Source organism: Manis pentadactyla, chromosome 8 (genome assembly GCF_030020395.1).
Source record: "Manis pentadactyla isolate mManPen7 chromosome 8, mManPen7.hap1, whole genome shotgun sequence".
NCBI classification, from domain to species: Eukaryota; Metazoa; Chordata; class Mammalia; order Pholidota; family Manidae; genus Manis; species Manis pentadactyla.
Window position 1 is genome coordinate 29,947,249 of NC_080026.1, and position 14,453 is coordinate 29,961,701.

General features: G+C 32.3%; 1 protein-coding gene across 1 annotated transcript in view; it reads left to right on the forward strand.

Annotated features, from left to right (window-relative positions):
- LRP1B (LDL receptor related protein 1B) overlaps positions 1 to 14,453 on the forward strand; it is a 1,911,502-nt gene that overhangs the window by 1,802,507 nt on the left and 94,542 nt on the right. The window contains exons 81-83 of the mRNA XM_057505633.1: positions 1,424 to 1,597; positions 2,535 to 2,660; positions 8,415 to 8,579. Coding sequence (XP_057361616.1) covers positions 1,424 to 1,597; positions 2,535 to 2,660; positions 8,415 to 8,579 — 465 coding nt within the window. The remainder of the gene's footprint in view (positions 1 to 1,423; positions 1,598 to 2,534; positions 2,661 to 8,414; positions 8,580 to 14,453) is intronic.

Below are 14,453 nucleotides of genomic sequence, written 5' to 3' on the forward strand. Positions count from 1 at the left end.
CATTCTGTTGCTTCAGTGGATGTCCCATTCTGAGCAGAACACTTCAAGTAGCCAAGATTAGTCCCTCTGAACACTGATTTTTATTTCAAATAACAAGCAGGAAATGAGTTATTGTATATAGTAAACATCATACTAACAATCACTAGTAGAAGTAATGATGAGGATACTCTTACGCAAGTGAAAAGCAGTGTGTAGAGTGACAACTTACTTTTGCCACCATGACCATAGAATCTAACTGTGACGCCCATTTTTATCTCTACCTTGTGCCTACCTCGTGTTTTTTACTCTCTCATTTTCTGGCTCCCTTCTGTGCCTCACGCTTTCCTTGTCTGGCAATCTCCATTCTTTCTGATGAATCTAATTTCTTTCCCTTCTATTTTTCATTCCCTTCCTTAGCACAACCTCTTTCCTTACTTATCACAAATTGTTCATAATGTATACTTAAAGTTTTTATATTTACGTATTATACTTACAGAATACAGCTTTGCTTCTTTTTAACAAAAGCAGAAAAGTCAAAAGAAAATAACTAAATTGAACTTTCATTGTGCCCTGGCCTAAAGTATGTTTTCTTATGAAGATCCTAGATAGAAAAAAATTACACATTCCTATAACTGATCACAATGAGGTTAACCTGTTTCTGCTTAAGTGTACATTTTTCTATTCAAGACGCATTGAAGAAACATGACATACATGTTAAGGCATTTTATTTTCACCCTCTAGATAAGTAAAATATAAATGTTATCATTTTGGTTGTTATAAAGCTCAGTACCAAAAGTTAGATTTCTTATAAATTATATTTTATAAAATGTCTTATAATAATAGTCATTTCTTACAATGTGGAAAATGATGTCCTCTATTATTTGTAGCCAACTAGTCACATGTATGTCTACCATGTACTAGTTTATTTCCTTTGTCCCATTTCTAAGATAGAAAATAGTAATGTAAATTTATTCTTTTTAGATTTTTCTCTTTAAAATCAACACAGATTGCTTAATAAATTTGACATCCAGGCAATCTAATTTGACCATTGATTTGATCCATAAAAAAATTGAGAATTTTGTGAACTGCCTGTTTTTGTGCAATGGATAAAGTTGTCTTGTTAAGTTTTTCTCTTGTTTGCAAACTGTACAGCAGGAATTACTCTGCATAAAACAAGCCCCCAGCAAATGCTGTGTCATGGTGATGATTAAAGTAATGATGGAAATGCTTTTTATGTACTGAGTGACATGTTTAGTATCTCACTAGTCCTATGCAAATAAATTAATTCTAACAACTTCACAGCTCATATTGAAAATACTCTAATTTGTAATTTTTTTTTAAAGAACAGTAGTAAGTTTTTCTGTAAGATCTTGGATAAACTTGGTTTTTTTGAGTTGGAGTATCTACATTGTAACTTTATAACTCCATGTTTTAAAAATTCTAGGCTTGTTACATCCACATAGGATCGATGTCTTTGAAGATTATATATATGGAGCAGGACCTAAAAATGGTGTATTTCGAGTACAAAAATTTGGCAATAGTTTAGTAGAGTACTTAGCTTTAGATATTGATAAAACAAAAGGTGTTCTGATATCTCATCGCTACAAACAACTAGACTGTAAGTATAATATTTTATATGATAGTCTATATTGATAAATTTTCTTTCTTATTACTCTTAAAAGAAGGTATTTTTAAATGTTTCAGTATCTTAATCCCAGGAAAAAGACCCTCCTCACCCTCTAGTTTTGTTTGATTTGTATTTATAGCTAAATAGTTCCACCTCCATTCAATCAATCAATCAATCAATCTCTGGCCTGAATATAGTACGAGTTAGAGTAGTGGTTCTTAGAGAATGAAAGCCACTTTGATTGTCACCAGTTCACCACCTAGGTGGCCATTTCTCTTTTATGCTAATAACAGATTCTTTAGTGAGAGCCCGGAAGCAGCTATGACTATAGAGGACGCTGATTGTATAGAGATTTAGAAAAAAAAGTGACAGACGTTTACCTTTGCATAGAACTCCTACCTGAAGGAAAGGAAACCATGTTAAGCATGGCTTTTAGAGGAAAACAAAGTCATATATTGTATTTGTGTTTTGAATAAATACATGTAGATTTTAAAACTTTGTAATTTCCAAGGGGAAATTGTGCCTGTTAAAGAGCCCTGAAGCTATCTAAAATGAGGACTGGATCCCTGAAGACTTCAGCTAGCTTTACTTTCATACACAACCAAAACCTGTACTTGGGTATCACAGACCAACTCTTTTGCCAAAAATAAGTCATAAGGAAGAGTGACAAAGTATGTGTTTGAATAATTTCTTCTCCCTAGTAGGAAGTTTAAATTAGGGTAAATTGACTATTAATGATGGGTGTTGGGTAGTAATTTCTCTTTGTCTATAAAGAAAATCATAACCTTGAAATGAGATACTACTAGTAGAAATTTGATTTCTTTTCAAAATTGCTAATTCACATTTCACCTTACCAAACTGTATGCTTTTGAAACCTATTGTATTTATATGTCTGCCTTTCTGTTTTCTTTTGTTTCATTTTAATCAGTACCCAATCCATGTTTGGACTTAGCATGTGAATTCCTCTGTTTGCTGAATCCTTCTGGGGCCACCTGTGTGTGCCCAGAAGGAAAATATTTGATTAATGGCACCTGCAATGATGACAGCCTGTTAGGTAGGTAAACTTGATGATTTTGTAAATCATGTATTAATTCATAGGATAAATTTGCACAACTATTGAAAATTATCAGAATTAGGTACTCAGCCCTCACTTTAGCTGTCTTGGTATCATTGGTTCTTAATGCCTGCATAAACTGTTCTCCCTGATGACTTCCTATTAACTCATTCTACATTGATTCACAAAGCTGCATTGAATATTTACTATGCATTTAAGAGTAGATTAAGAATTCTGAAGTCACACACAGTCAAGATATTTGTATATGGCTGTTGTATCATGAAAATAATGCTATTTATGGGGATACCATTCTGCTATTAGTTTAAGACTTACTCCAAAATCCATTTACTCACTCAACAAGCTTATAATGAACAACTCCTATGTGCCAAACCCTAATTTAGAACTGAGTTTAATTAAAAAGCTAAGTCTTTGTTTCTTCTGTGTAAAATTCAATTAACAATAAATACCACTACTACTAACAATAATTATTTTGGGGGATATGAGCAAAGCATAACACCTATTTACAAACTAAGGATTAATTTAAGAGCAAAACTGACAAGATTTTTTCACTGGTGCAATTTATAAGAGCTAGAAGTTGTAACAAACATTAAAAAATGAAACATATCTGAAAAAATGAAACAGATGCTGATAAGTACTAAACAGCAAAATAAATAAATAAATAAATAAAAATAAAAAGCTAAAATAGCATGACAGCAAAGGGAAAGAGGAGATGTCTCTGGATATCTAGGTAGACAGGCAGTAAGTTCCCTTATATTCAAGGCATGAATCATAATGGGGGAATAAATGCTATTAAAAGAAAAGAAAACCAATACTTAACTAAATTTTATGTCAAGGACAAAAGCACAGTGCTCTGGAATCCCTTGAGGATCACAGCAGTTTTCCCATGAGATACACACTTGTCCCTTCATAGGACCTACCTGTTGTATTTTCCTTTGTTAGAATGAATTCCTCACATGAACACTGTGTCTTTGCCCTCAGTCTTGACCCCCACCCCCACATCACTTTTCATTGTTGTCTACTGGGGGTTCCATGTAATCTGAAGACTTTTGTGTTTTCTATTACACTGAGTGTCAAAAACTATGATAACTCTTTAATACATATTCTTTCAACATTGGATATGCAAAGCTGAAGAGATAGTACATTATGAAATGATGAATTGACACAAACACTGATAGATATTTATGTGAGTATTAATACAAGTCACAGAAGAAACAGACTTAAAGCTATTATGAGGATTTGAGTGATTATCTGTTTATAGAGTTGATTATAATTTTCTATTAAATATGACTTTAGAACAAGTTCTGCAAAGACAGATCAGATTTAGATCAAGTGGGAATGAGGAATCAGAACACAGAGAAGAAACTGAGAAGACATGAAAGCAGTTTATATAAAGAAAAGAATGAGTCATTTATTTCATTAGTGGACAGGATGTGTGAACTCTGTTGTGGGTAGCAAGGTTGGAAAGCTTTTAACAGAGAACTGAATGTGAATTGTGATTGGTGTTTTGGATGAGTACTTAAGTGCCAGTTATTGAAAAGGGATGTTATCACTGGCACTGGGATGTACTTTTTCACTTTACCAATTCTCTTTCTGATCAGACTGCTGTGATCTCAAATGTGATGGTAGAATAAGAGAATGAATGAACATTTTCAAATGTTAACAGGTGTATGTTCTACTTGCTGCTCTAACAGAGTCATTAGGTAACCCCTGTGTAGCCACATATTCTACTTCACCTCTCAGAAACATTCTCAAAAATGTGAACAAATCCTTCCTCTGATTCCACACACACTCCCATAACCAGTACTCTCATAGTTGCCTCCAGCAAACTATGTCTGTTCACACTATTGTCTGGATGGGAGGCCCTGTAAAACAGGTTGGGCTCAGAAGTACACCAGGAATGCCACCAGTGTGACTCTCACACCTGCTCAGATGTATGTTGTTGTTGTTGTTTAATGGTCAAGGTGCAGGAAGTTTTTGTTGTTTCTCCTTTGTAACTAGACATCACTGCCTCTCCTATATAGTAGCATTCTTTCTTCCACTTTGCTTAATGCAAATTATTTTTCTGATAATCCAAACTCCATAAAAACACAGAAAACATTTGACATGGAGTAGGGCTGAAGTGGAGCTTTGGATTAGCTCAAGAGCTATCACTTAACTCATTTGTCTGTATCCTCCCTCAGTCTCAGTTTCTTCTGTGTAAAATGGATTAACAATAAATACTACTACTACTAGAATAATAAATAATTTGAAAGCTATGTGCAAGGCATATTTTATGTATTATTATTTCATTTAGTCCTCACAAAACCCCAATGATAATATGCTGTCATTGCCTCTGTTTTTATAGGTAAGAAAATTGAATCATGGAAAGACTCAGTTGATTGCTTGCCATTACTTAATAATGTGGTACCCCAAGATGAACCTGGGCATTCCATCCACTTAACCATTATACAATATATACCAATGCATCCAATATGACCCACAGTAAACATGTCCAGATTCACTGGAAATACTAGAGATAACATACACACAGTGCCTAGCAAATGCCATGCATAAAGTAGATACACGGTACTCTAAAATAAATCTGTCATCAAGTAGGTAAGAAAATGAAACAAGTTTTTATCGCTGTATTAATTCACCAAATTATAGTTTTATATTTGAAATGGGGAAGCATGTTTATCTAAGTACACACATATCCAAGATATAATTTTTTTTAGAGATTTAAGTTTTATTCTTTAAAGCCCTGCTTGAAAAGCATGATTACAGAAAACTCCTCAAAATTCATATAGCAATGTGAAAGAAAATCTTACATTTTAAATGATGAGTGTTAAAAAATATTCACACTGGCCATTACACATATGAACCTTGGTAATAGACAGCTTGGATCACTTCAGTTGGGGATAAAAGTAGATTTCAGAATTATTGATTAGTGTGGATAAATGCCAATTAATTTTCTCCTGACATTAACATGTGATATTGCCAAGTTTTTCAGCTCTTTATAATGACTGGCCTTTCTCTAGCTCCTGTAGTTAAATGATGAGCACACTGAATATTTTTAATTTTCATGTAAGAAATTTGAAATTCAAATGTTACTCATTCTTGGAGAAATATTCACCTGCTCTTTCCTATACTTGATTGTAATTGCTGGAGCTTTGCTTCTGGGGGTAATCGAGTTATTGACAAAAGTAGCCTCCTTTTCCATTATAGAACTATTACACTTAGGTTTTGAAAGATTGCAACCCGACTTTCATCTCGTCAGGCAGTGTTACAGTTTTAACTTTTTGGTACTTAATGAGGCACATTATAGACATGCACATGTCCTAACATGCAGAGATTCTGAATATCTACGTAGTTTACATGGAACATCTATAGGTGAAAATGAGCCTTCCCGTAATAATCTTAACTGTGATCATAATGCCTTAAATAGTTATCTTCAGTGTTCACATTCACAATTCTAATTAGGATATTTCATGCTGAGTGAGTTTGAAATGTTTTGATAAATTCTAAATTAAGCAAGCATATTCCCACTGTAGATGTTTCTTGAGAATTTAACCTCTATATTCAACTCTGTTGGAGATTCCACTTGCATTTATGTAGATGTCTCCAACTGAGTTATGTCCAAAGCTAAATCACCCCTTCAATTCCTGATGCTCTGTGTCAGAAACTGGAGAATTTTCCTTAGTTTGTCCTCGCCCTTTTTATATAGCACCAGTGTCATTTTTAGCTTCCAGTTATCTTTAGAATTTATCCACGTCTATCTAATCCACATTACTCTATTGTAGGCCAGCATCTCATCTAGCCTGGAAATTTGAACAGTGTCCTGATAGCCTCCGGATTTTAGTTTAACCCCTGCCGGCACATTTGATCTCAGGCTTTTTAAACTCAACATTGCTTGGGGGAGAAGTCCAAAATCCAGGGATCTCTTAACAGTGTCTGCTTATCTCTTCAAACTCACTTTTCTCTTTGAATTCCTTCCTTTGTACCCTCTAATCCAGGTCCAGTCACATTGACTTTCATTCAGTTCTCTATTTCCCACCTCTGGCAGTGGAAGCTCGTCTTCCACCGAAGCTGAGTGCTCAGTGTACATTGTGGACACTCAGTAAATAATGGTGAATAAGAATGTTACTTCAAAATTTATGAAATTACCTCAATTTCCACAATTTTCCAAAGTACCTCAATTTCCTGTTGTATTTTAACACTGCATCTTGTAGATCCAGATCTCAGCTCTCCATCCTTCTACTATTTCAGAGATGTAGATGTGGGCTAGTCAAATTCTCATTTGTGTGTGTTTAGGGCATTATGCTTATGTACTTAACATTTACAAAGTTTTATAATTTTAACATTTTTTTTCAACTGCCTAATTTAATAGTCAAAATAAATCTATGAGTTGTATGTTTGTCATTATGGCTATTTAAAATAGAAGTAACTCAGGTTCACGTAGGTTAACTTGTATGTCTTTTAAGTGGCAGAACTAGGACCTAAACACAGATCTCTTTTTACCAACTGTCATTTCTCTTTATACTGTGTATATATAGTGCCTCATGAGAATATCCTTCATATTACAAATGCAAAATTTGTAATGCCAACCTGAAACCTTCCTACGTGACAGTATTACAAAGTTTGCTTTATGATGAGGCAAGCCTCGGAATTATTGGGTACTGCTGATAGATACTCTTTATTTATGACAGTGGATATGATAATACCTGAATCATTCTGTCATTTGAAGTCACTGAGGCTCGTTAAGATGCTCTTATGATTATTGCAATAATATATTCAATCTTCTGCTATATGTGGGCCAGTGTGTCTTGAAAAAGGAGTTAGGCTATTTTGATTTTACCTTATTTCATTATAAAATAGGCATGGCTTTAATAGGCACATTCTAGAATAAGCCTCAATCATTTTTGTTCCATTGGATAGTGTGCCCTTTAAGTAAAGCAGTATTTCTAGTGGAGCAAGGCCATGTCAACACACATAGAGAAATAACCTGGAAAATAATTTGAAACCTATCTTTTTCATAAGTCAAACTCATGTATTTTTAAAAATAATTTTGCTGCCCTAAGTAATGACCACCCTTTCTTATTCATCAGCCAAAATGTGTTAAGTACATGGATTCTGCCTAATCATTTTACATATGGAAATTGTACATATGGAAGTATTTCTACACTGTTCTATTATCATCTTATGTAGTAAAAATGACTTTAATTTTTGGATGTTTATGTATAGCTAGTAAAATACATCAAACAATATCTTTTCATTTAAATGTTTTCTATACTATAAATTATATGTGCATATACATTTATACCCTACAATATAATATATACATACTATAAACATATCTTATATTTCAGTTTTGTTTAATATCAAACACTCCTAAAAAATTGGCCATGGTTGTCTGGATCTTAAAAAAATATTGGTTGGAAAATATTTTATTTTTAGAAAGTTTCAATTGGTTTTACTGTTAAATGTTTTAACAAATATAAGAAATAGGCAATAATGCTTTAAGCCTAAACAAAAATAAAATTTAATTCACTATTTGTATTTACCTTGCAACAATAGTTGAAATCTATTTGTGTTTTCATAGAATTTTGTTTTTTCTACTTTTATGTAAGGGTCATTTATCTTTGGAATTTTATGAAAATAAGTAAATTCTAGTATTCAATTTTTGTTCATTTGAATTATTCAATCCAACCATCTACTGAATGATATGTTAGTTTGTATATTTCTCCTTATAACCAGATGATTCATGCAAATTGACTTGTGAAAATGGAGGAAGATGCATTTTAAATGAGAAGGGTGATTTGAGGTGTCACTGTTGGCCTAGTTATTCAGGAGAAAGATGTGAAGTCAACCACTGTAGCAACTATTGTCAAAATGGAGGAACTTGCATACCATCAGCTCTGGGTAAATATTTGAGTGTCATTGTATATTCAAATCATCTACATTTTTCCTTATATGAAAAATAATATTACAAGTATTCCTGGTATCTTAATAGAGAATATATTAACATAAATTAAAGAATTACTTCAACATAATGTCATTTGTTCTAAATTCAGTTTATTTAAGTTCAAGTCACAAAATTTAACAATAGTAATGATCATTATCATGTGTTGAGTGTGTACTCTGTTGCAGGGCTCAGTGCTGATAGATATTGCTAGTTTGAATATCTATTCTCTAGCTTAGAATGATTAAGTAAAACCAGGTTTACAAGCCTGATACGTTTCACTCTAAAATCTGCTGTTTCCTTTTTTTTTTTTAATTGCACTGTTTGCTGAATGTGAAAAATCAATTGTTACTAGAAATTAGGTTCATCTTAAATGTAAATATACTATATATAAACATCTGATAGCATCATAATTCCTATATAAAATTATAACTAGTCTGTTGGCATTGTGATGTAGTATATTTGAAAGTATCAGGTTACTACCTGTTCAGTTATACTTGAGATTATTATTAATTTATGCAAAAAGAGTTTGCAAAAAGTGTTTTCTTCAGCACATAAATGAACATTAGAACATATTTTCCTACTGATTTCTATTACATTTTAAATATATCCCCATGAGAAAAATTAACCTGATGTAAAATAAAAAATATAATTCGCAAATTTCGATATTCGGTGCAAAGGACATTATGCAACTATTAGAGTGCAATCTATGCACATTTAATTCTACTACAATAAATGCAAATTTAGTCAAATGGAAAATTAATCCATATGATCTTCATATCCTGTACAATGTAAATTTCTGTCTTACTTGGAGTTCTTACTGCTTCTACCACTTAGGCAATTCTTTGAAATATTTAGCATAATGCTAACTGAAAGAGCCACGTAAAGAAACATTTTCAGTGTAGTTCAGAAGAGTCAAGCTGTTTCTGATTTGCATTCCAACACTAAAAGCATTACTATTTCTGTACGTTTGGTAATTTCATGTCTATATGTATTTTTGGCTTATGATTAATTGATAATTAAGGTATTCTAACTACTTAATAGAATTCTGAGAAAATATTCAGCAGGTTGATTGAAATAAAAATACACAAGTTCTTATTATATATTTTTACTCTGTCTAAGAGAAGCTAGTTCATACAGAACAGTATGTTCTATTGCTCTAGGAGAAACTGTAGTACTGGGACCTTCTCGGAATATGCAAATGAGAATCCAATAAATGTGTGCTAAAAGGATATGACCTATAATTGTATTTTAGTAACACAGATACCATTTCCTTTAGAGAAGAAGCCTTTCTTATGCAAATGAATTGTTTAGAGGTTTTATTAGTTAACTTTTCTCACTAAGATAATAAAAATCATGGTGTTACAAACAGGTGATTTTCTTATATTTATCTTTAGAAATACTTAAGCTGACTTAAGAGTTTGGCACTCCAAACTATGTGTGTCTATTTAATCTGCCACGGATCCACAGTGCAGTGGATATATGAAACAGTGAATATCCTGTGAATATACTGTCCTGTTAATGGATCCTGAACTGTGTATGCATACAGCACAACTTTTAATGTTTTGTTCAAATTGTTTCTCCAGACTTTGCTGCCTTCGTAAAATCTATATCAACTTTATCTATATAAGAAATTATTAGATTTTGATTTACATAAATAATATGTTCAGAAAAAAATGTTATATTTCAAATTAGTAATATAAGGAGTATTCATGTGATTCAACCTGAGATACAGCCATGTAGTTTATTATCTTATAGCACCTAATAGTTAATAATAATAATGCAATACCCATTTAAACCATCTACAAAGATTTTTTCACTTAAAATAAAATTTTTAATGTTGTTTGGTGTTATGGACTATAGAACCTCATTATCTCCACACAAATGTTAATTTGTTCAACAAATCCCAGTGGGCAATTCATGGATTTATTCATTGTTGTTTTACTTACAGTTGAGCCTTTTGGCAAATTCCTATGTGGACACTATATAACTAGGGTTTGGGGCAGCCTTAATTAAAATTTTTAAGTTGATGACAGTTGTAGAGAACTATAATAATTGAACAAAGGAAATGTCACCAGTTAATTAAAAGCACACATCTGAGAGGCATAATTAAAAATTTGCATGTAAGAATGAGTTTTCTTAATTCCTTAAGGCATCTTTTATAAGAAGTCTAAAAATAAAATGTGAGCTATATTCATGTAGACAAGTACTAGAAAATGAAATAGTTTGACATTGATTATATCAACCAAGGTTCATGTAGTTCATTTTAAGACCTGCTCATAGAAGGAAAGATTTAAGATCAACTTTGCCTTGGGCAAAATTAAGGAAATGAGAGCAAAGATTGAATTATTCAGTCATTCTATCATAGAAAATACAGAATCATTATGAATTTTTTTCATCATGGATAACATTAGTATATTTATGTAATTAACTATATTTACAATAATCTTCACCTTTGTGAATATTTATTCTCAAAGGTATGCTCACACTGTTATTTTCCTTACTCTTATAGGTCTTAGATTTTTAATATTTCATGAATCAAGTTTTCATTATGTATAGATACAGAGATATGTTGATATAGAGGAACAGAGCAGGAGGAATTATAAATTTGGGACAATATACCCAAATGCTCTCACTCATAAAGTTTGGAGTTATGCAGAAGGGAAGGCAAATTTTAATTTGGGGACTTTGAAAATATAAAAAAACAGGACTGGCTAGTGAAGAGGTGACAGTGCAATTTTTTATAGTAGGCAATATATTTGTACTGAATTATTTGAATGAATACAACATAAAGAAAGCAGAAGCTCTCTAACTCTCTGTCACCACATCTGTGGACTTGGCAGTGAAAACTTTTGTTCCCAGAAATGAAGCAGGAGGAAAGAGCCCCCTATTGAGGAAAGAGAAAAAAATCGAAATATTTTCACTCCAATAAGAAGGGCTCTTACAATAATAGGCAACATATAGAATTTTTCATCTCATTCATTCAAATCTTTCTGTGCAGGCCACTGCCCCAAATATGATCGTAGCATATATGATTGCCCCACCAATGTTTGCTCAAAGGCAAGCTTTTGGACAATCTTGAAATATCAGAGAACTGATGATGAAGCAAATATACTGATGTCTCTCAATTCATATATGTGAATTTTACATGTTAGGTAAAGTACACAGTCATCTAATTAACACTTTTATATAGGATATAAAGTACACAGTCACCTAAATAACATCTTATAAAGGGTAAACATACATTTAAACTCCCCATCTTTGCTTTTCTTTTACTTTTTATTAATGCAAGCTTGGTGTCCTCACTCCCTTAACATAGATATTGATTATATTTAGGAAATGATAAGAAGTGGATATTTGTACCTACTTGCTTTTTAAGAATCCAAGACAATATTAAGTTGAGAACATAGTATTGAAAATATCACACAGTGCATATAATTTAACAAATAAGTGACATAGGGATACATAACTATGACAAAATAAGTAGGAAAAAACAGAAAGCATAAGAAATGAATGGCAGATGACAAGTCTCACACACACATGCACACAAACATACCCAAAAGAAGAAGAGGAAAGGAGAAAAGAGGAAGGAGGAGGAGGTGGATAAGGAGTCAAGTCAAACATAGATGAAATCAGCATTCTTTCTTTTTTTCTTCCATAGAATATTATACCAGTCCTTTATTATTACTATTTCTTAAGAAACAGATTGTTGGGTTTTGTGTTTTTGTTGAACTGTATGAGTTCTTTATATATTTTTGTCAGATATATGATTTGCAAATAAACTTTCCCATTCACTATGTTGAGTTTCTGTTTTGCTTATGGTTTTCATTGCATTGCAGAAGCTTCTTAGTTGGATGCAGACCCACTTGCTTATTTTGTTTTTCTTTCTCTTGCCTAGGGAGATATAACCAGAAAAAAACTACTAATGCCAGTTGTTGAAGAGTTTACTGCCTGTTTCCTTTCAAGACTTTTATAGTTTCAGGTCTTATATTAGGTCTTCAATCCACTTTGAGTTTACCTATGTATAAGGTTTAAGAGAGTGGTCCAGTTTCATTCCCTTATATGTAGTTGTTCAGTGTTCCCATCCACATTTATTGAAGAGATTGTCTTTTCCCCCTTGCATATTCTTGCCCCCTTTGTCATAAATTAATTGGCCACATAAGTATGGGCTTATTTCTGGACCCTCAGTATGTTCCATTGATCCATGTATCTATTTTTATGCCACTACCATACAGTTTTGATTACTATAGCTTTATAGTTTAATTTGAAATCAGAGTGTATGATGCCTCCAGCTTTGTTCTTCTTCCTCAAAATTGCTTTGGATGTTCAGGCTCTTATAGTTCAATAAAAATTTAAGAATTATTTGCTCTAGTTCTGTGAAAAATGCCATTGGTATTTAAATCTTGGTATTCAAATACCATTCAAACGCGTTTGGTATTGAATCTGTAGATTGCTTTGGGCAGTATGATCATTTTAATAATATTGATTCTTCCTGTCCATGAGCATGGAACAGCTTTCCTTTTATTTTGTTGTCTGTAATTTCTTTCATCTATGCCCTGTAATATTCAGCATGCAGGTCTCTCAACTCCTTAGTTAAATTTATTCCTAGGTACTTTATTCTTTTGCATCAAGAGTAAGCGGGATTGATTGAAACCATCATTCTTAAATCACCACCAGAAGAAAGTGCCCATGGCCCAAAGCTTACAGCAAGCAATTTTGAAATGTTCAGCAAGAGTTTTAAAAGTTTCAATTTCCTTTAACTAAACAATGTCACTTTTAGAAACATATCTCAAGGATTACAAAATAATAAAAGAAAAAATGTTCAATGTAGTGTTATTTATAATATAAAATTGGATATAAACACCTGAATTCACATAGATAATGTATAAAATATAGCTAAAATATAAATGCTATAACAAAACCACAATTGTAGAATATATAACACTATAGATAAATGTCCACATTATCTTTTAAAGTTAAAAATAACAAGAAATAAAACAGCTTATATGAACCCAATATGAAAAAAAAATGCATAGTCTATATGAAGAAATAGATATTTATACTTTATTTTCCAAGTATTCCACAATTAACATGCATGACTATTAGAATCAGAAATTAAAGTAACAATAATAACTATTAGAAATTAAAGTAACAATATTTATTATTGGATCATGATAATTAATATGTATATATATCAGACTGCTTACTATTAGATTCTTCTCTCAGTCCTTGAATGTTCACAACAAACCTAGTTGACAATGAAAGTAAGATTCTCTGTAATTCTGCTGCTGGCTTCATGAATCACAGTTGCTGGTTCATTTGGACCATATGGTGAGGGTAGTACTAAAATATTTAGTCTTACAGCTCTCTAGGCTAATATAAGAAGACTTGTGTGGGCTTACCTGTATTCACAGAAAAGACAAAAATGTTTCAGCTTCATTTCCACAATGCTACCTGAAAATGAACTTTTCAGAAGTCTAAATAGACTGTGACCTATAATTTGAAACATGTCAGAATATATTAAATGGTGCCTGGGAGGCAGCTACGTAAAGCACACAGTTCTTCCTTTTCTTTGTCAGACTTTTCTGAATAGTTCTCCGTAATCTTTGTGATACTTGAGACAACCCGACAGCTATATAGTCAACTTGCCAAAATTTTGTATTAATGGGCACTCACTTTCAGTCCAGGAAAACATTTATTAAGTGGAAAAGTAGAATGTCAAATCTTTTTTATCAAAAAGACTAGCAAATTTTTAAAGCATTCAAAACTTTTATTATCTGAATCTAAGACAGATTTCACAAAGGAGAGTAGCCTTGGGGGATAAGAGGTCAGAA